This window comes from Aspergillus neoniger (genome assembly GCF_003184625.1).
Source record: "Aspergillus neoniger CBS 115656 unplaced genomic scaffold BO87scaffold_18, whole genome shotgun sequence".
Lineage (NCBI taxonomy): Eukaryota > Fungi > Ascomycota > Eurotiomycetes > Eurotiales > Aspergillaceae > Aspergillus > Aspergillus neoniger.
In genome coordinates this window covers 337,512-357,148 of record NW_020291146.1, presented here as the reverse complement: position 1 = coordinate 357,148, position 19,637 = coordinate 337,512, and the positions used below count along the sequence as shown (strand labels likewise).

The window sequence follows — 19,637 nt, the reverse complement described above, 5'->3', positions numbered from 1 at the left end:
ATTGGAACATGATGTATTAGATGACCTCTACTTACTATGCGTCCAGACTTTTATATACTAGTACCTAGTACTAGTATAGTTACTGTGGGTACGGCTACCTCGGTGAGTGTACATACTACCACCATTGGGCTCAGAGACCTTAGTAGTTCAGGTGTGAGTTATTTATAGTTATAGTTGTGATACGAGGGAAACCACCCTACACGAGTATGTATGTCTACGATAACGGAAAGAAGTATAGCAAGGGAATAATATCAAATTGAAACCCTCAAACGCTCAAGTCTAGTTAGGTTGGGGGGAGTGACGATGAAGGTATGAAAAGATGAAACACAGACCATCTAAAACAAAGCACCCAAATGTGTAGTAGTAGTAATGAGCAAAGATATCTCCAGGTATTTGAAAAAAAGGAAAAATAGTAGAAAAAACGGATAACCTTCCGCGCGAATGTCATTCATCAGGATGGTTCATCTCTCCTGTAACGGTAAAGAGAAACTTTTTTCCTTCCCCTTACAAGCCTTTTTTATATTTGCATGTGTGTGTCGTCTCGAACATTCCAATCATAAACAAGAAGATTTAATCACTTCTTCCTTCTTTTTCAGTGGTTTGTACTTTAGACAGCACCCTCGGAAATCATCTTCTTGCGGAGGTGGTTCTTGTACTCGCCGATAGTACCGTTCCAGCGGGTGACGGTCTTGTTCTCGCAGACCATGATGTCCTTGGCGATCTTGTCAAGGAGACGGAAGTCGTGGGACACGACGACAACACCACCGCTGAAAGCGTTGATGGCATCGGCCAAACTGTCAATGGTGGGGATATCCAGACCGTTGGTAGGCTCGTCCAGCAGGATCATGTTAGGCGACTCGATAGCCAACAGGGCGAAGACGATACGAGACTTCTGACCCTCGGACAGAGTACCCATGAGGGCAGTCTGGGACTCGCCGCTGAGACCGTAACGGCCCAGCTGCTGACGCCAGTACTGGTAGTCCTGGGACTTCTCGGGGAACTTGTCACGGACGAACTCGAGGGCAGACTTGGTCAGATCCAGCTGCTCAGCAGAGTGCTGACTGTACATGCCCAGCTTCAAGTGAGTGTGACGGGAAACACGGCCACCGATGGGGCTCAGCTTGCCGGTCATGATGCGCAGCAGAGTGGACTTTCCGACACCGTTGGGTCCGACAAGGGCTGTGCGGGAGTCCATGTCGACACCGAAGTCGAGGTGCTCGTACAGGGTGTCCTCCCACTTGCCAGAGTAGGAGAAAGAGACGTCGTCGAAGGACAGAACGGGAGGAGGAAGCTTCTCAACATCGGCGAAGCGGAAACTGAAGACTCTGTCGGGGATGACGGGCTGGATGAAACCATCGGCCTCCATCTTGTCCAGGATCTTCTGACGGGACTTGGCCTGTCTGACCAAGTTGGCGTAGGTACCGGCGGAAGCAATGAACTTCTTGATGTGAGCAATTTCTTCCTGCTGCTTGTTGTAGGCCTTCATCTGGTTCGTCTCCTGTTCGGCACGAGTCTTGTGGTAAGAGTCGTAGTTACCACCGTAGTAGAGGAGCTGCTTCATGCGCATGTCGATCATGTTGGTGCAGACACCGTTGAGGAAGTCCATGGAGTGGGAGACGAGGATCAGGGTACGCTCCCACTTCTTGAGGTATTCTTCCAACCACACACAGGCCTCGAGATCCAAGTGAGCAGTGGGGTCGTCGAGCAGAAGCAGAGAGGGCTTGACGAAGAGGGCCTTGGCAAGGGCCACACGCATACGCCAACCACCAGACATGTCCTTAGTCTTCTTGTGGATGGTCTGCTTGTTGAAACCCAGACCGGTCAAGATCAGGGAGGCACGGGTGTGGAAAGTCGAGGGATCCATCTTGTCCATGCGCTGCAGAGGAGGTTAAAACAGAGCAAAGAGGGATGAAGAGATGGAGAGGGGAAAACTCACGTCGTACAGATCCTCGAGGATAGGAGAGTCAGGACCCTCCCTCTCAAGAATTTCTTCGGCCTGCTTCTCCATGCGGTCGAGCTGGTTCTGAGCCTCGGTGACAACCCACTCAAGGGCACCGAGCTCACTGGGAGGAGCACCTTCGTTCAGGAGGTAGATATCAATGTGCTCGGGGATGGGGTATTCGCGGGTGGCGATGGACTTGAGGATAGTAGACTTTCCGCAGCCGTTCTCACCGAGGAGACCGTAACGACGACCGAAGTTCAGTTCGAGAGTCGAGTCGGTGATGAGAACCTTTCCGTGGAACACCAGGGAGGCGGAAGTGACCTTGACGTCGCGGGAGGAGGGCAGAGAAGCAAGGACACCGGTCGTGACACGATCGGAGAGACCGTGCTTGTCCATCTGAGCAGTCAACTTCTCAACCTCCTTCATCTTCTCGTCGGTGGTGGCAGGCTGGTCATCGCCGCCCTCACCGTCGACGACGGGGTCGTCCTTCTTGCCCTTGGTGGGCTTCTTCTTGTCGGCGCCATCGGCGGCACGCTTTGCCAAACGAGCGGCTTTGGAGGCAGAAACCATCTTGTCGAATAAGCGAGTGGTTGATGGGAGGAGAGGAGAGAGGAGAGGAGGGGGGAGGTGGTGGTGGGTAGGGTAAGGCGGAAAGGGAAGAGGAAGGGACGGTCAGGAAGCCTAGATAAAAGCTGTCCGATGAAGGCGAGAGTGAAAAGGGAAAAAAAGAACCTGAGCGAAAGGTGGACCAGTAATAGCGGGGGGTGGGAGGGGGGGCGACCGAAAGTCTTCTTGTGAGTGGGGGGTGGTTCCTTGGATAGCCCTTATCGATAGGCTGGCCAGGCAAAAAAAGAAGAAGACAAGTGATCGAATGAGATCGCTCTCACAAAAAGATGGGGATCTCAAAGGGAGAAAAAAGATGAACAGATGGATTGATATATACGAGCAGATATACTACTCCGACTCAATACACAAGGGAGACTCCCGTTGAAGTTGTAGGAACAGAAGAATCGACAACGAAGAATCGATGAATGGATGGTTGTTTTTGCCTCGAAAATTCCTTCAGTGGGCGGCTGAGCCTCGCGCTGATTGGCTGCACGACGTCACTGCACGGGACGTGGCGCACGCTTGCCGCTTTGGGCATCCACAGTCACGTGCTTCAGAGCCTTGCGCCCAAGGCAGGCCAAGATAATGGTCAGCAGTACTCCACCAGATAGTTGAGTTATAGAAGATGAGTAACTATGAATCATTCCAACAATACGGGATTAACCAACGCAACGGAAGTAGTCCACTACATGACACCGTTGCATTATGGATAAACTATGCCCAGCAGCAAGTCGTAAAGAAGCAAACAAAATAGCCATCGTGAATCCCCGTATTCGACTCGATTCGTAATTGGCTGGAGACTCTGTCGCGCATAGTAGTACTACTAATTGGCCATGTCCAGCCAACCTACTTTCAGCCTCATCTACAAACATCCAAACTTAGTCTGTTATTCTCTGTTGCACGACATGAATTGCTGTTATTAATTGGTCGGAAACCTTCTCCTGGGCTTTTGGGTTTCAAGCCAGGCAACTTCCGGCCTCTCTAATATTATGTATGTCTATAATCGTTCGCTAATTCTTTTCAACACTACCATCTCCTGCTCCGTAACCGTGATGTTGTCTGGTAACATGACACTCCCTTTTTCAATAACAATATGGGTCGGAACGCCGGGAAAAGTATCGTGAGATTGAACGGACGCAACACTTCCCTCTTTGGCCTCCCGGGCGCTTTCGGTGTCGTCGGGCTTGGGTCGTTCCAAAGACTGTGGTGTCCACCAGTAGATAGGGAAGCGACGTTGAATGTTGTTGATCAACAAGGCCACCGCCTGCATAAGCACACAGCCAAGCAGCATAATTGGGATTAAGTACCATCCCACCTCGTAGGATTGCGTGACGGCAAGAAGAGCGGTGGCGCCGGCAGGGGGATGGACCGTGTTTGTGATCGTCATTATGGCCGTCGTGATGGCACACGCCAGAGCACCGCCGACTTGCGGCATAGAGTGGGCATTCTCGTTCAGCGCGAAGAGCTTGCCTATGACAACGCCGACGAAACTAGCAATAATCTGACTCAGGACGGCATTTCGTGGTTGGGCAAAGGGCGATTCGATGGCGGAGAATTCCAAGACAGCAGCAGCACCCTGTGAGGTGGTTAGTCGATATTGAAAAGCAGTGGTGGAGTCCGGGGTCTCAAGAGTGACGTACAAAACTGGCCACGATGATTGGCGCATGGTGAGCTTGGAATGATGGAACATGTTCAGACACCTCCGCTACTACGAGCACACCACAGAAGACCCCGATCATAGACCAGAAGGCGATCACAAGATTTCCCAGGGGTTTCGGGGCGAGAGTCTTCCTGTACCCGAAGAACCGAGAGATCGGCTGGGGCAGATGGCGCCATGGTGGAGGCGGCAGATATGGGTTGAGAAAGGCATCGATGTCCACATGTAGTCGAGAGAAGTCGATGCGCTGGAGCATAGACGCTGACGGAGATTTCTGCGCACTCATCCTTCAGCACTGTCGGTAACCAGCCCGGACAGTCGTAAAGCACGCAACGCGGCTCGCCACCCTAATGTATATAAAGTCAGATACAGCCGTCAAACATGGAAAAGCAGGCCATTGAATATGGAAAACGTCACGAATGAAGAGGCAACCAAGCACACACATTCGAGGAGAAATGACAGACGCAAAATTTGGCCTATGGCCATGCATTGACACCCATCAAGCGACCAGGCATCAGTTTGATTAAATGGAGTCCCGACGGGTCCATGTCAGGGGGGGGCCGCGAGGACAAAAACCTACCTTGGACTACGTGGATTGACAGGAGGTGACAGAGAAGCTAAATATAAACCGAGGAATCCCATTGGAGGTTTGAAACAGACGAAGAGCGAGTGGACAAGGCCATTATGGGGTTCCTCGAAATTAAAATACTAGGATGGGGGCCATCCGGCCAGCACTGAGGAGAGCTGGAAAGGTCGGCACGCAAAACGAGGTCTCCTACATTGTAACCATGAGGATCTCCGCGGAAGCGGGTAGTCAGAGGGCGAGAATGCAGTGCTGAGTTGGAGATGACCATTGATGCCCTGGAAAGAGAGGGACAGAGGCCCTTTTGCTGGCTGGTCCAAGGGATCTTTCTGCCACTCATGATATTCGCGTTGGGTAATGGAAACTCCGGTTTCAGTTTAGCGTCGGGGCAGCTGACGATGAGGTCACTTGTCTGTAATATTACGCCGACTGTTACCCGAGTCCGGCTGTCTTTCCCCTCAAATCACCCCCTGTTTCATGGGCACATAGTGGTATCGGGATTTCAGACCGCGTAACATACCTCATTCCCGCCCAGACTTGAGTAATCGTCGATCAATCTGGGGTCCCCAAAAACATGGCGCCGGCGAACCCTCGCGCCTTTCCTCGTAAAACCCTTCGTGAGGGGAAATGAGGGGGAGTTGGAGACACTGTTGAGACCAGACTGTATAGGGATGTCTATCCTTGGAGTAGTTCCTCTATACAATAGTCGAAAACTCGCCTGCAGCAGGTGGAGCACACTACGGAGTAATATTTAGTAACCTTGAGGATCACTGCGACATCTTTTCCTACTAAGAGAAACACTAGCTGAAGGCTTCACACTGCCACTTGTACAATACAAAATCAATTCTATCCATCATTAAATCATGACCCGTGAGAGGCACACTATTTACGCAAGATTTATACATCCAGGGTCTTTCCCTGCTTCGAGCTCTCCTGAGCTAACTCAATCAGCCGGATCACTTCACGAGCCTCGGCTCCGCTGGCTGGGAGATCACCCTCTCCACCAAGAGCCCGCGCCAGCTTCCGGTAGTATTCCGTCCAGGTCGGGGGCTCTACGGTGGGCATGACTTCCTTGACGGGCTTACCATCCTGGATGGTCGTGAGAGTGCCTAGCAGACTGTCAGCATGTTGCCTTGTATCAAAAGGTATAATCTTTGGCTTACCGTATCTCTCAGAAGGCTCGCGGCCATATCCGCTGTCACCTGGCTTCACACCAGACTTAAGCTGCTCTTCCTGGACATCGAGATGGAACTATCGACGTGTACACATCAGTATTCTGCTACCCATCGACACCTAGAGTGGAAGACCGTTGTCTCACCTTCTTGAAACTACCCTTCTCACCACGAACCCAGAAGCGCAGTTGCTCCTCTTCCGGGCTGACGACACCAGCCTTGGCCGTGACAAGCACACCCTTGGGGTAGTGGAGCAGAACAGTGAAAGAGTCCTCAAAACCAGAAGTGTTGACCTCGCGCTGGGAACCAATGAATCCAGTCACGCGCTCCGGCTTGCCAAGCAGGTGCACGGCCTGGTCCAAGAGGTGGGCGCCCAGGTCATAAATGGCGCTACCACCGGGGATGACCTTGTTCTTCCACTTAGAAACATCCGGGGAGGGCTCCTGGGGACGATGACGGTCGAAGTGAGTCTCGAACTCCACCACACGGCCAAGAGAGCCGTTCTTCACGAGCTTCGACAGAGTCACGAAATCGGCATCCCACCGGCGATCTACCAAATATTATTATCAGATCATGTTTTCCCGGATCGGCGATAGGGTAAAGCAACGTACTTTGGTACACGGCCAGGAGCTTGTTCTGCTTCTGGGCCAGAGCAACCAGCTCATCGGCTTCCTGAGTGGTGGGGGTGAAGGGCTTCTCGCAGACAACTGTTGCAAGAAAACGTCAGCACTCATGCGAAGTCAACTACTACATGTGGCTGTCTGGAAGCTTACCGTGCTTTCCATTTTCCAGGGCCAGCTTGGCCAAGGCGTAATGCGAATCGGGAGCGGTGGTGATGACCACCACCTGGACACCCTCATCCTTGACCATCTCCTCGGTGGTCCTGTAGGACTTGATTCCGGGGTGGTCCTTCTCGGCATCGTCATCGGGCTTGGGGGTGCGCTGCACAACAGCGGTGATCTTGAATTGAGGCACTTCCTGAATGAAGGGAATGTGGAAGGTCTTGGCACTGAAGCCATAACCCACAATTCCGACGTTCCAGGTCTTTGAAGCCATGATGGGTGGTGGTACTTGCGATGGGTTGGGGGTATATCTTGAAGAGGATAGGGAGGACAGTGAACAATGGACAATGGGGAAACGGAGGGAATTCTCTGCTTATATACGCTATGGATGGATATTCGTCTAAGGATTACAAATGGAGCAAACCCGCCTTATTTTCCCCTCCATCGCAACTAAGTGGCCATTTATGACTGCTGGCGCGGGGGAAGGTCCTGGCGACGGCAACCTTTGGGTCGGGCGGGGCACGCGGCAAAAGCCGATGTCTCAATGCGTCACTTTCAATTCTCGGAATTCATTCTGCGCTATCGCCGATGCTTCATGAGGCCACTCGGTCCAGCCTTTGCAGGTAGCCACCAAGAAACCAAGTCTCTCAACTTCTATCCTTAGGACCCTTTCATTCTTGGATCCCCACACATCGGCTCACCTCGATCGCGTCCTGCAGATTTCGCATGTCAGTGAAATGCCCACCCCTCATCCCTCATTCACTTCCCCGGAAATACGGGTGAAACTCACTCGTGTGGTCTCGGGTTTGGCCAATTTGCTCTCATACACCAGATTCGGGTTTCCGGTCAGCTCAAACCGGGGAGTCGCATCCGTACCCATGAATGGCCTGTATGATCTCTGTGGCAGGCCGGTTATGTCATACGCCTGGACCGCTCCCTTCTTGGCCGCTTCACGCTTCTGCTCCACTGTGCTGCGGACATACTCCAAATACGGCGGGTTGCCGGGGTAGAGCACGTTGTCCGCCACCACTACTGAAACCCCGGGGACAATCTTGCCGAGTTGCTCGCAGAGCTTCAAATCGGCGAGATATGCGGGCTTATAATGGTCGATCAGCATCACTTCCACCTGCTTGACTTTGCCGCTCGAGAAAAGTTTGTCGAGGCACAAATCGCTTCGGCCAACGAGAATCGTAACAAAGTCGCGCAAGCCCGCCAGTTCAAGCAGCATGTTCGCAATGGCCGCGAATTCGGGGTTCAGCTCTAGACTATAATAGTGCCGTCCGCCGGCCCGGCGCACGGCATCTCCGAACAGAATGGCCGAATAACCAACATAACCACCAAGCTCAATCATGACTTCGGGCTTCTTTTCCTCGATGATGTCGACGATGAATTTGCCCTTGTCCCGACCGATGTTCATGAAGTGGTACGTTATACCGAATTCTTCGATCAGATCCAGGATCCTGGCAGGGTTGCCCTGGATCTCATCCCGGTTTGGTTGGTCATAGATGAAGTGAAGCAACTTCAGCTCCCGACCTTCCTCGCGCTGTCGAACAGTCAGTTATCCGAATAGAGCGCAACTCGTCGGAGTCTATGGCGCAAGCTTACGGAAAGTTCAACCGGAGGAGGGTTAGGAGGGGCTTCGGGGGTAGCACTATCACCCATGGTCGATAACAGGCGCTGCGTGAAAGGCGAATGAGGTTGGGAAGATCTAGGGAGAGTAAAGGGAGAGCGTGAACACTGAAGCCATGCGTGAGGGACAGCAGGATATTTAAGAGCGCTGAAAGAGGCGCGGACTAGTCGATGCGGCACCAACGTGGACCGTTGTAGCTGATAAGGCGCATATGTCGCCATCCGGCAGGGGGCCACACCCATGATGATCGCATTATGAGATCCATGGAATGGTAAGAGCGAATAAGCGATGCTATCCTATCCCTAGTGGCGGACGCAAGGGTGCACGGCATCGCAAATCCCGGATAGTCGGAGATGGTTACCACATCGGTGCAGATCGGTCCAGTAAGGTGTGGTCCCGGTTCCCCCGTTGAATCGTCACAGGACCTGTAGCTGCCATCTGATAAAGTTTCACCCCTCATCTGACTTATCGAGAAAGCATTTTCAGTCCATATTCGGCGACTCCGATGGTAAGGCCAGAAGACCCATGTAGGCGCGGGCCATGTATGGTGTGTGGGGAACGCAGAATAGGAACAGGGAGACAATGCAAGTACCACTTCAACAATACAAACGTGGAGGGCGTGCCCCTGGTCGAGAAGGAGACGATACGAGTCTAGTTCCGCATAAAAGCAGTCCCGTGCTCAACCTCGAAAGTTAACCTCATTGAGAAGGGCACGGTCCCATAAAGCGGCGTTATTGAGGGCTAGTGGAAACAAAGCACTCGCTCTGAATCTGAAACCCGACATGGTTCAGGACACGCCACGATCCACGTTTTACATCTCCACCATGGTCGGATCGCATTGAACCTGCTAGGCTGCTACTCCCTGTGTGACGCCGATCCAACTTTTTTTCAAGTAGCTAAGCTCCACCATAGAATAGGTTCGAGGCTTGTTCATAGGGCAGTCGCCTTGTATACGGACATGCCATGGTAAAGTGCTTGGAAAGAGCTCCGTACCGGATCTATCCCTTCGTCCGCATCCGCCGCCGGCCATGGAATCTCCGACGGACGATCGGAAATGTCACTGTGCAGTTACTGCATTGGGTAGGTTGCGAGCGGCTTTCAGCTGCTTTACTTTTCCTTCTGATGCATCTGGGTACATGTTCCCTGATCCACTAAATGGCGTCCCGGGATTTGGCAGTAAGAACCAAGGAACACTTTCCCGGCAGTAGTAGTAGTAACCGAAGACTAGGTAGTTAGTAGCTAGCTAGTTATCTGTAGATCTGCACTTCAGCTGGCTACTACCTATTTATTCTATCTATTCTGAGTGCCTCACGAGATCTAGTGCATTTCTCAATTGCTTACTTTTCTGTCTGCATGCATGACACATACAATGACCTCAACGAGCCAATAATGCAACTCTCACTCACAGTAGCTTAACATGAAACGAAACCGAAACTGAAACCCAATGAGCAGCTGCAAGCACCACACAAGCACATCCCGCCCAGCATTAAATTGGGTATCCATCTACCGATTCTTATCTACCTACTGCGTACAGGACAGTGGACACTTACACGGCAGGGCTAGCTACTCTCCGTAGCAAGGCAAGGAATGCCGCAACCGTAGCCAAGCAGCTACCCTAGTACCTAACCTCGGCCGGACCCATCCAATCAATGCCTACTTGCACTGCAACCCTACAATCGCATGCAAGTCCAGACACCAACCAGCCCAGCCCGAGGCAAAAAAAAAAGTGAAATCCGCATATTGCTTTTTCTTTCCAATAGGCTCCGTCCGCATCCCCCACTTTGCGATGTGGAAACCATAAGATAGACGGACAGCTGTTTAGCTAGTCAGTTAGTTAGCTAGCTGGCAGTCCCAGCCACCTCACTCAGTTACTGACTTTGACACTCGGCATCAGCAGCAACCCAACACATCTCTCTCCCAATTACTACTAGCTAATAGTCTATCTATCTATCCATCTATCCAGCGCCGCCCGCCTCGCATCACAAATGCGTATCCTATGCTGACGTGGTCGCCTTTCAGCATTCCACACACACACAGAGACGCACATTACATTTGCATTCGCGCGACACATACTACGGAGTACATAATATAGGGAGAATTTCCGCCCGTGGATACTCCGCAGAGGCCATCTTCATTTTCATTTCTCTTTATCATTTTGGGTTTCTTTTTGTGTGCTTTCGGGGTATAGTATACTATACAACAATAACCCCACGTACCTCTAACTAATTAAACTAATCCCCGAAATCTATCCATATACCAACTGAAGACAATAAAAAGAAATAATTATAAATAACACCAAAATGACAGTCGGCCACCCTTTTCGCTTTCGCCGCGCTCTCACAACAAAATCCCGCTCCCTGCAAACTCCCCGCTGCTCTCTTCTCCAGCTCCAGGTCCTAGTGCACTTGTTCCGCGTCGCTATTTCCCTCGCTCTCCTCCCGCTTGACAACACCATCCTCCTCGCTGCCTACGCCGCAGGCTACTTCCCCTTCTCCCTAACAGACAGCAACAAAACCGGTGCCCGTCGCCGCGCTGCCGCCCTCCGCGACAGCCAATTCAAGCCGCGGACTGTCCTCGTCACAGGCATCGACACTCCGTATGGACTGGCCATCGCACGCGGGTGGTATTACTCCGGCCATCGGGTGATTGGGGCCGAAGTGGTGGGCGGGGATGACCAGTCGGGCGTGGCGTGCGGGGAAAGTATGTCCCGGGTACTGAGCGGGTATTATCGCATAACCACTGGTGTCCCGGGCGGTACTACGAAAGGCTACGCAGCGCAAATATTAGACGTTGTGATGAAAGAGAACGTGGACGTCTGGATCCCGTGCAGCGAGGAGACCGAAGGGGAAGAAGATGCCGTCGCGAAGGGGGTGATTGAGGCGCGGACGGGGTGTAAGTGCGTCACTCTTGATCGGGGGATGGTGGATATACTCTCCCAATCCTCAACGGACAGGGAAGCGTTCCTGGCATTTCTGGTCGAGAAAGGGTTACCTGTTGTGGAGAGACACGAGGTGTTGTCTCGGGATGCGGTACATAAGATTCTCCATCGGTCGCCGACCAAGGTGTGGAATATGCGGAGGGCGGATGATCGCGAGGTGATGCTGCCGAAACGGACTCTTAGTCTGACCTATTCCGAGGTCAGTGAGATTCGCATCTCCAGGGAGAGGCCGTGGATGTTGCAGCAGCAGACGAGATTGGGAGGGTTTTATGCCGAGATGGCGGTCGTTGCCGGGAAGGTCAAGGCAACTAAGATCTACCCCGCTGAGGAGGATGGGGATGGTGGCTGGGGCCAGTCACCGATGGACCGCGGGCTCGCGACGGCGATTCAGGCGCTGATGGAGCGGTTCGCGAGCCAGATGGGCGCCCGGTTGACGGGGCATTTGCGGTTGAAGGTGATGGTGGATGAGGAGGTGAGCGACAATTGTCTGCGGTATGTGATACTCATTGATAGCTGCACGCATGGCGCGTCGGCGGTCAAGTATCTCATCCTGGAGGATGATTTGAAATCCTTGGTGGATGGGTATCTGGAGGCATTGACGCCGCAGACGAATGGTGTCGCCGAGGGGAAGGTCAATGGCACGGCGAATACTGCGACTGCGACTGCGTCTGCGTCTGCGTCTGCTTCCTCAAAGCCCGATATCACTACGCCTCCTCCGCGTCGACGATTCAGTCTGTTTCGCTCTGCGAAGAAAGCCAATGTGAAGGTATTTGGATCGCTGGGGAGACAGGTCGATCGTGCCCTTAACGAGGGCAGTAAACTCCTGTTCTTCTGGAAGAATCAGAAATTCTCCCAGCTGGATCCATTGCCTTGGTGGTGGCATGCTCACGTCTATCAGCCGTTGAGGGAGCTGGAGATGATTGTCAAGCCGAAGAGGGTGAAGAGGGCGTGATTGCATGCCTTAGTGATTCGCCCTTTTATACTCTTTCTTCTGATTATTAGTACTTTTTGTTGGTTGGCTATTTCCTTTGTTCCACTCAGCATGGATGGACGGAAGGACGGGACACGATGTTACGATTACTTGATTATATACAGGAGCATTAGGCGGCGCCTTGGGATATGTTTTGGTTATTGTAGTTTGGAATATTATGGCTCTTCCTTCCTTTCTTTGAATTATATCTAAGTATAATCAATTGTATGGGGTGAGATCAAATATAAGATCTGCAGCATAGATAGTCAATATCCCGCGTACTACGGAGTAGAAGCAGTCTAGACTACATCTATAGCTGTTTCCACGAGAACAGTATCTTAGCGCTAGTTTGAAACGGCTAGTACTGCCGCTGGATGAGGTGATTGGTTGTGCTTTTATGTATGAATTGGGTGAAATTGGTTAAGAAAAAGCAAATTGTATTTGCTTGTTTTGGTTGTTGTATAGGGTTTTGGGTTTGTTGAGGGGCTATCGTTATGTGGTGTGTGGGTTATTCGGGTTGAATAGTAGTAGTACTACTAAGTAGTATAGGTATGTCCAAATTGAGGATACTATCCGTGGTCTAGTAAGTGGAAATGTAGGTAAAGGAGGCTGTTAAATAGAGATAGAACATAGTAGGTAGTATGTGCAGGTAAGATAACTTCAAGTTAGGGATTCTATGGTTTTGAACGGGAAGCACGTGGTGTACGAAGACATGGACATATGCCTAGTAGTGCATGTACGTCATTGTACATCAGTGTAGTAGGAATGTAAGACCATGTAAGGCTGGTTAGGCTGCTCTCTTTTCTATCATATTAATACTAATATAGCGAGACTACTAGGTATATGATCTTTATTATTTACATGTGATGGTCTTCCTTTGATAGAAGTGACGAGATATAGATATATAGTATATGTATCATAAATCAGGGCCCGGTCTCTATTAAGAGTTTTAAGTCACCTGGAATACGTATTAATTTTCTCAGAATGCTTCATCTGAGCAGACTGCGTTATCACTGATACTATCTGGATTATACTGTTCTATAGATCTTTCGTCTGCCACTGTTTGCCAACAGATTTGGGCCAGACGAATACGAATCATGATATTCGCAGACACGTTTTGTAGAGTGAGTGCCATGCCAGCACATTATATCCTCTTCTATCTCCTAATACAGCTGCCTGAACTGCTCCCATGACCTCCAGGTGAGCTGGTTGACTGGCATTCGTCAGCCTTGGAAGGCTCCCCGCAGGATTTCCGATTGGTCGAGAGAAACTTTATATGGAGGGCCTTCGGAACAGGTACGGTACCAACGAGGAATGTAAGCAAACGAGCTTCTTCCTCAACTCATATTGGGATGTCGACCAGACAACGGTATTCCGTAGAAGCCGGGAGCTGTGAGCCCAACATGGTGAATGTCAATATAGATAGTAAGTGTATGGAGAAGTGTATGTCAGGTGCTGCTATTTCTGGCGGCCACTTCAGCCTAGGCTATAATTAGTCAAGCGGTAAGATCGGCATCCCAAGTTACGGTACCGTACCAAAGACTGAAGCTGAAGAGATGCTGCGCAATTCGCTTCAGTCACAATCATCTCATCTCATTCACATTCATCTGTCCACTTTTTTGCCCCTTTCTCTTTCATCTCTCTCAATCTCTCCTCATTCAAATAACGTGATTGAACGAAACTCATTTCGCTGCTATTGTTGTTGCGCTGCCGGTTCGCCAACGCTACCATTTGAAACCGCCCACTTTAGCGTCCGCGCGGCATTGATCGGGTTGCCCCGTTCACCTGGTCTTGGGTTTTTCGATCGCTATCGGCATAAACAATCCATTCCACCCCATCTCACGCCCCTCCACAACGCCTTTTGAGACGCCTGCCTCGACATACAGCGCATCAAAAAGGATCCTCGATTTGATTCCTCACAAAAAAGTCCGATCGCTCTATCCTCTCTTTCGCTTCCGTACAAGGAAGCGCCCTTTGTCGTCAGGCACCGCTCCCCGTCTTCCGTCTTTCTCCTCTTCCTCCTTCCACAATGAGAATCGCACGGCCTTCTTTCAATCCCGGGAGGACGAAAAACCTCATCCATGGGTTCCAGGGGTTCATCATCTTCCTGGCGTGGGCCCTGACCATCGCTGTTTTCACAAAGGGAGGTGGCATTGATGGGCGTTCCGCTTGGTACTTTGCTTTGGTACGTTGCGATAACTGAAATCCCCACACCTGTCGCCTGATGACATGTACTGATTCCCAATTAATTCTAGTGCTGGTTCAGTATCCCCGGCCTGATCTACCTCGTGGCCGTGCCCATGTGGCCCCGCGCACGCCGCTTCGGTAACGTCTATGCCTTCGCAACCGTCGACTGCCTGTACGCCATTCTGTGGTTCTCTGCCTGGGTCTGTGTGGCTAGCTATGTGGCCGAGGGTAAGAGTAAGGGAAGTTCGGACTCTAGTTCCGACTCCAGCTCCAGCTCCAGCAGTAGCTCGAGTTCGTCGAGCAGAAGGGATACTAGCAGCAGCTCCAGCAGCAGCAAAAGCGGATGCGATAACTGGGCCTACGGAAGCGCCAGTAAATGCAAAGTCAGCACAGCTACTGTGATTCTGGGGGTGGTTGTCTTGTGAGTATACCCATCGCATCCCCATTATCTGTGCTGATAATAGAATAGCCTGCTTTTCTGCGTCACTGCCTTCATGTCCTTCCGCAATGTCTCGCATTTCCGCCGCACCGGAACCTTGCCCGACGCCGTCTCCGATCCCACCTTTGCTGCACAGACGAAGGCTGCCTTTTCCTCTAACCCCGCCCATGATTTCGAGGAGGAAGAAGACGACTTCCGCTCCCGTGCTGGTATCGGCTCCTCTGTCCGTGGCGACCGGGACGAGGACTACGCTCTGCTGCAGCAGAGCGAGGTGGACGAGTTTGGAAACTCGCATGCAGCACGCTCGGCGCTGTCGGGCACATACGACCCGACGGTCTCTGGTGGAAGCGTGCTCCACGACTACAACACCAGCTATGGCGGTGCGCACGGCCAACATTACGGAGGAGCGTCCGAATTCGGATCCAGTGTAAGCGGCTATGGGCGCTGAGCGTGGCTAGCGGCGGTTTTCTGCGTTTATCTCTTCGACATGACCATGGAGCGGTGTTTGTGGGCGCAATCGTGCTGTATTATCTTTCTGATTGACTTTTGCGTGAAGTTTCAACTGCCCATTTCTGTCTGCTGCTTCCACTGGTGATGACTGTATGCTGTGATGGGACGGGACAAGTCCCTTACGTGTTCGCATCGGACTTTATGTCTGCATGGTTATTGATGATCTGGATGACACGGTTGGACTATGATATAGATAGCATTAAGTGTAAATGTATATGGCTACCCAATATTTTCCTATAATTGCCATTAGCAGATTCTCAAAATCCTTGCAGACTTGCTTTTTCCAACCTCTACTGCTGGATGAGTGATTAATTGTCGAATCTTGACCTTGTCGATACTTTGATATCTATACCTGCAACTATCATTCACTACTATGCCCGGACAGAGAACTAATCTCCGCACATGACTCCCTTCTTCGTCCAGAAGTACCCCCACTCACAACATCCCCAATCAATCATCAAATTCTACAAGCCACGAAACCATCCGTTCAATCAAAAGACTAACCTCCCATAGATCCATATCCTACAATGGACTGCATTTAACTTGCTTGCTTTTAGTTTACCTTGATTGGCTGGTGTTTGGTTGCTGTGGATTCACAACCGACGCTTTCCCTAGAAGGGCAGATACCAAGTGCCTACATAGATAGAAGTCTACTGTGTAGGAACATCCCTGTGGTCGAAGCGACTGTTTATAGCCATTCTAACATTTTGGATTGATATACTGGTGCGCAGTATGTAACTATTGTCAGTACTATAGTAGAGGGTATAGCATAGAACTCCGAATGAATGCATTGATTTCCGAGTATAGCGCGTACAGATTGTCACATAAAAGGTCAATTAGACTCATAGATACTCCGCTAAAACTAAGCTCGTGCAACTAGCCAAGCAATTAAAGAGACAAATACATATCTCATCAAAGTCAAGAACGCGATAACGATGCAATCTGCAAAATAATTACCCGGCCACTGACCGCCACAAACCATTATGCCGGCAATTCTGCCACCGCCCCAGACTTATCGCAGGACTGGACAACTTGCGTCCAGCTTGCTTCTTCCTACAGTTCTGTCATCTCCCATACGCCTGTTCTTCAATCAATCAATCCAACAGGTCGTTCCCGCATGTTTCCTAATAATACCTATATCTGAACGTGAGTCAATGAACCCTCCCAATATAATCGAAACCACTAACAACCGCCGCACAGACCATATTCTGGGTCAACACCGAAATCTGAAACTACACACGATACCTATCTAGATAGATAGTATCTAGCTATACGGTCTTCACACAACCACGAAAAATATACCCACCACACATAACTCTACATCACACAGTCAAAAAGAAAATGGCCTCCGTCGACCTCTTCACCGAATACCCCCTCCACCTGGACCCAACCAGCAAATCCATCTCCCTCAACACCACCAACACCACCACGCTCCCCACATCCACCGCCACAATAACCGCCGAACTCACAGACCTCAACGCCCTGCACCGCTCGCTCATCTCCCTCGACCCGCCCAACATCCCCCCTCCCCCACTCCCCATCAACCCTAAGCGCAGCGCCCAAATCACCAAGCTCCGCGACAGCGCCAACACCGCATACCGCAAATCGAACCACGCCGAGGCGGTCCGTCTCTACACATACGCCATTGACATGGCGCTGGGCCGGCCCGGCTGGGAACCCGTCACGTTGGCGAGAGACGAGTTGGCGGGGTTGTATGCGAATCGGGCGCAGGCGTGGATGAGCCAGCGCGCGTGGCCGGAGGGGTTGGTCGATGCGAGATGTAGTGTTGAGAGTAAGCCTGTGGCGAACGTGAAGGCTTGGTGGAGGGGTGGGAAGTGTTTGGTGGAGATGGGGAGGTGGGAGGAGGCCAAGGGGATGGTTGAGAAGGGGTTGGAGATTGAGGGGAGGGTTAGTGAGGGTGGGAAGGAGCTTTTGGGGTTGTTGATTGAGGTGGAGGAGGGATTGAAGAGGAGTGGTAGTGCTTGATTGTGGATGAAGAGTCAGTGGATAGATGGATGTGGATATGTGATGGAAGGTTGTTGTGAATCGAGCTGGGATTCGATTATCGGAGTACATTATTACTTCTCTCATTATTATATGGCTTAATGGCGTTATGGTTGTATGAATATCATCATGCATTGATTGCGTTCAATTCACCTACCCGTACCTATCTATCTAATCCCCTAGTAAATCCAATATAGCAGATAGTTGTACACAGTATGAAAGCTATCCCAAAACAGCTTAGCAGTATACATACAAACAAGTAAGGCTGAACCCCATCCTCGGCCCCCAAAAAAGAAATATAATAAAACATGAAACAGCGACGATCAACCAAAAGCAAATCACAAACAAAGTATACAAAAAGAATGAAATGGTATGAATGAAAAAAGTATCTCCGATGCGGGGAATCGAACCCCGAGCTGCTGTGTGAGAGACAGCGATGTTAGCCATTACACCACATCGGACTTTGTTGAAAATTGGTGGTTCGGAGCAAATTATATTGAACTGGAGGGGGTTTGTGGTGTGGTTCGAGTGGGGACGGTGACGGTTACGGTTCCAGTTTGGTGTGGGTGGGGCATAGGGTAGGTGAGGTCATGTCATGCTTCAGTTGTCTTTTGTGGCTCTTTGTGGGTGTTATTAATTTATTTACTGTTCATTCTAGAGCGGAGCTTTATTTTCGATTGTTTATAGTTTTATAATGTATGTGTTGATTGGAAGGGATTGTTGTTTGGTACTTAGTATAGGAGTAAGTATCATGGTCTTCATTAAGGTACTATACTGATCGGGAATATATATCTAGCAGTGATCGCTTCAGTCTTAACTGTTGTAGATGAGTAAATCGTACCAACAAAAATGTCAGAAACAACTGATAGTACTACTAGTAGTGAATAGAGACACCAAATATCATCCACCATCAGTTGCTGCTTTTCGAGCCGTTCTAGTAGGAAATGTGTAGGGGGCAAAGACATCCACCCAGCCCACAAGAACTGAAAGATCTGGTTGGGAAGTAGGGTAGTGACACTCCCCAGTAGACCAACCCCAGCTTTGGGCTGCCACACTGTCCAAGCCATCTCTGAACCCATTATCTTTCATCACGGGCCATTATGGACCTCAAAACAAGGTAGTCAAGACACCTGGACAATCCCAAAGCTTCTGCGCATGTCTTTATGACCTGAAGGTCACCAGCGCCAGCGAGTGACGTTTGAGGTTGAAATATGGCGTTGATGTTGATTGATTGAGCATTATGACAGGCCCAAGTCAGTTGGTCTTATTATATAGTTGGGTTTTCAGGGCTGAGCATGATGAGTATTGATTCGAGCATCAGATCCTCAACAGCATCCGCTACAAATAATCAACCATTCATCTTCATATGAAGGAGCAAAAGACCGTTTCCTGAGTATGTCCTGTGTTGATAGACAGCTAACATGATGCCCAGCATGAGGCACCGCAGAAGGATCTCCGCCAGCCGGTGACAGCAACCAGCTGCCAACGAAGAACTTTTCCGTGGTACTTTCCTTTCATACTGCGATGGTCTGTATCTGTTATTCCAGACTTCTTCACTCAGGTTTGGCACTGGTATCCCACAGCATCCAGCCCATTTTCTTTGGCATCTAGATGCTGCGGGCTTGTAGCGTCGGCCGAATGAGCTCGTCAGACTTATCACCGGGCTTCGCATTCCCGTTCGAGATTTTCGGTCAATTAGTAGATGTGAAAGTCGTACAACGCTCAAATAGTGGCGTTATTTAACGATTATTTGTATGATGATAAGAGGAAGGATGAAAGCATTCCCAAGTTCCTGACAATAGATCTCTCGGAATACCCAGCCCGCCTGGAGAGAGTTTCGCACGGCCACAGCGTAGCTCGTACGCCGAGTACTCTGCGCAGGATTGTCTCCTCCATCGTATGACACTGCGTTGTTTTCATCTCGACTCGTGATGTAGCAAGTATTCGAGTTTAACGTGATTGCTGTTTGCATAGAAGTCAGATCTTTGAGCTCACTGACAGCTACCAATACATCGAAATTGAGCCGGGTTGACCAATCTTCGATATGGCACCTATGAGACCACATGTCTCGAACCATATGTCCTTCCAGAAATTTGTATACTGTTTTGCAGACAATGACCAGAGAGCAAAGCGTGACCATCGAGTGTCTGTGTATCATAGTAATTCGACGTACTAGCTGTGCCAGGGCCGGGCTCCATAGAACCGGCGTATCCGGGT

General features: G+C 50.6%; 8 protein-coding genes and 1 non-coding gene across 9 annotated transcripts; 3 read left to right on the top strand and 6 right to left on the bottom strand.

The window, feature by feature from the left end:
• Positions 1 to 233: 233 nt before the first annotated feature.
• Positions 234 to 2,935, bottom strand: BO87DRAFT_377017 (ATP-binding cassette family ATPase ARB1). Its single transcript, XM_025623448.1, has 2 exons — positions 1,937 to 2,935; positions 234 to 1,876 (listed from the first exon to the last, which is right to left on the bottom strand). Exons 1-2 carry the CDS (start codon positions 2,510 to 2,512, stop codon positions 608 to 610), a joined length of 1,845 nt encoding a protein of 614 aa, XP_025479240.1. The 5' UTR covers positions 2,513 to 2,935; the 3' UTR covers positions 234 to 607.
• A 610-nt stretch (positions 2,936 to 3,545) lies between these two features.
• Positions 3,546 to 4,491, bottom strand: BO87DRAFT_387189 (HPP family protein; the record flags this gene model as incomplete). The annotated part of the gene is made up of 2 exons (XM_025624804.1): positions 3,546 to 4,124; positions 4,189 to 4,491. The coding sequence occupies 2 exons, from the start codon at positions 4,489 to 4,491 to the stop codon at positions 3,546 to 3,548; spliced, it is 882 nt and encodes a 293-aa protein (XP_025479239.1).
• Positions 4,492 to 5,685: 1,194 nt separating this feature from the next.
• Positions 5,686 to 7,016, bottom strand: BO87DRAFT_309370 (putative NAD binding Rossmann fold oxidoreductase; the record flags this gene model as incomplete). The annotated part of the gene is made up of 5 exons (XM_025619465.1): positions 5,686 to 5,897; positions 5,952 to 6,039; positions 6,107 to 6,510; positions 6,572 to 6,667; positions 6,734 to 7,016. The coding sequence occupies 5 exons, from the start codon at positions 7,014 to 7,016 to the stop codon at positions 5,686 to 5,688; spliced, it is 1,083 nt and encodes a 360-aa protein (XP_025479238.1).
• Positions 7,017 to 7,490: 474 nt separating this feature from the next.
• BO87DRAFT_397412 (O-methyltransferase) lies at positions 7,491 to 8,404 on the bottom strand (the record flags this gene model as incomplete). The annotated part of the gene is made up of 2 exons (XM_025625301.1): positions 7,491 to 8,285; positions 8,348 to 8,404. 2 exons carry the CDS (start codon positions 8,402 to 8,404, stop codon positions 7,491 to 7,493), a joined length of 852 nt encoding a protein of 283 aa, XP_025479237.1.
• A 1,787-nt stretch (positions 8,405 to 10,191) lies between these two features.
• On the top strand, positions 10,192 to 12,454 carry BO87DRAFT_377013 (uncharacterized protein). The gene has a single exon (XM_025623447.1). The coding sequence runs from the start codon at positions 10,673 to 10,675 to the stop codon at positions 12,260 to 12,262; it is 1,590 nt and encodes a 529-aa protein (XP_025479236.1). The 5' UTR covers positions 10,192 to 10,672; the 3' UTR covers positions 12,263 to 12,454.
• Positions 12,455 to 13,882: 1,428 nt separating this feature from the next.
• Positions 13,883 to 15,645, top strand: BO87DRAFT_377012 (uncharacterized protein). Its single transcript, XM_025623446.1, has 3 exons — positions 13,883 to 14,465; positions 14,536 to 14,888; positions 14,937 to 15,645. The coding sequence occupies exons 1-3, from the start codon at positions 14,310 to 14,312 to the stop codon at positions 15,352 to 15,354; spliced, it is 927 nt and encodes a 308-aa protein (XP_025479235.1). The 5' UTR covers positions 13,883 to 14,309; the 3' UTR covers positions 15,355 to 15,645.
• Positions 15,646 to 16,484: 839 nt separating this feature from the next.
• On the top strand, positions 16,485 to 17,574 carry BO87DRAFT_335591 (uncharacterized protein). The gene is made up of 2 exons (XM_025620501.1): positions 16,485 to 16,562; positions 16,617 to 17,574. Exon 2 carries the CDS (start codon positions 16,758 to 16,760, stop codon positions 17,400 to 17,402), a length of 645 nt encoding a protein of 214 aa, XP_025479234.1. The 5' UTR covers positions 16,485 to 16,562; positions 16,617 to 16,757; the 3' UTR covers positions 17,403 to 17,574.
• A 235-nt stretch (positions 17,575 to 17,809) lies between these two features.
• On the bottom strand, positions 17,810 to 17,881 carry BO87DRAFT_t149. The gene has a single exon. It is a non-coding gene; the product is annotated as a tRNA-Glu (tRNA).
• A 752-nt stretch (positions 17,882 to 18,633) lies between these two features.
• Positions 18,634 to 19,223, bottom strand: BO87DRAFT_65661 (uncharacterized protein). Its single transcript, XM_025629454.1, has one exon. It carries the CDS (start codon positions 19,090 to 19,092, stop codon positions 18,769 to 18,771), a length of 324 nt encoding a protein of 107 aa, XP_025479233.1. The 5' UTR covers positions 19,093 to 19,223; the 3' UTR covers positions 18,634 to 18,768.
• Between the last annotated feature and the right edge of the window lie 414 nt (positions 19,224 to 19,637).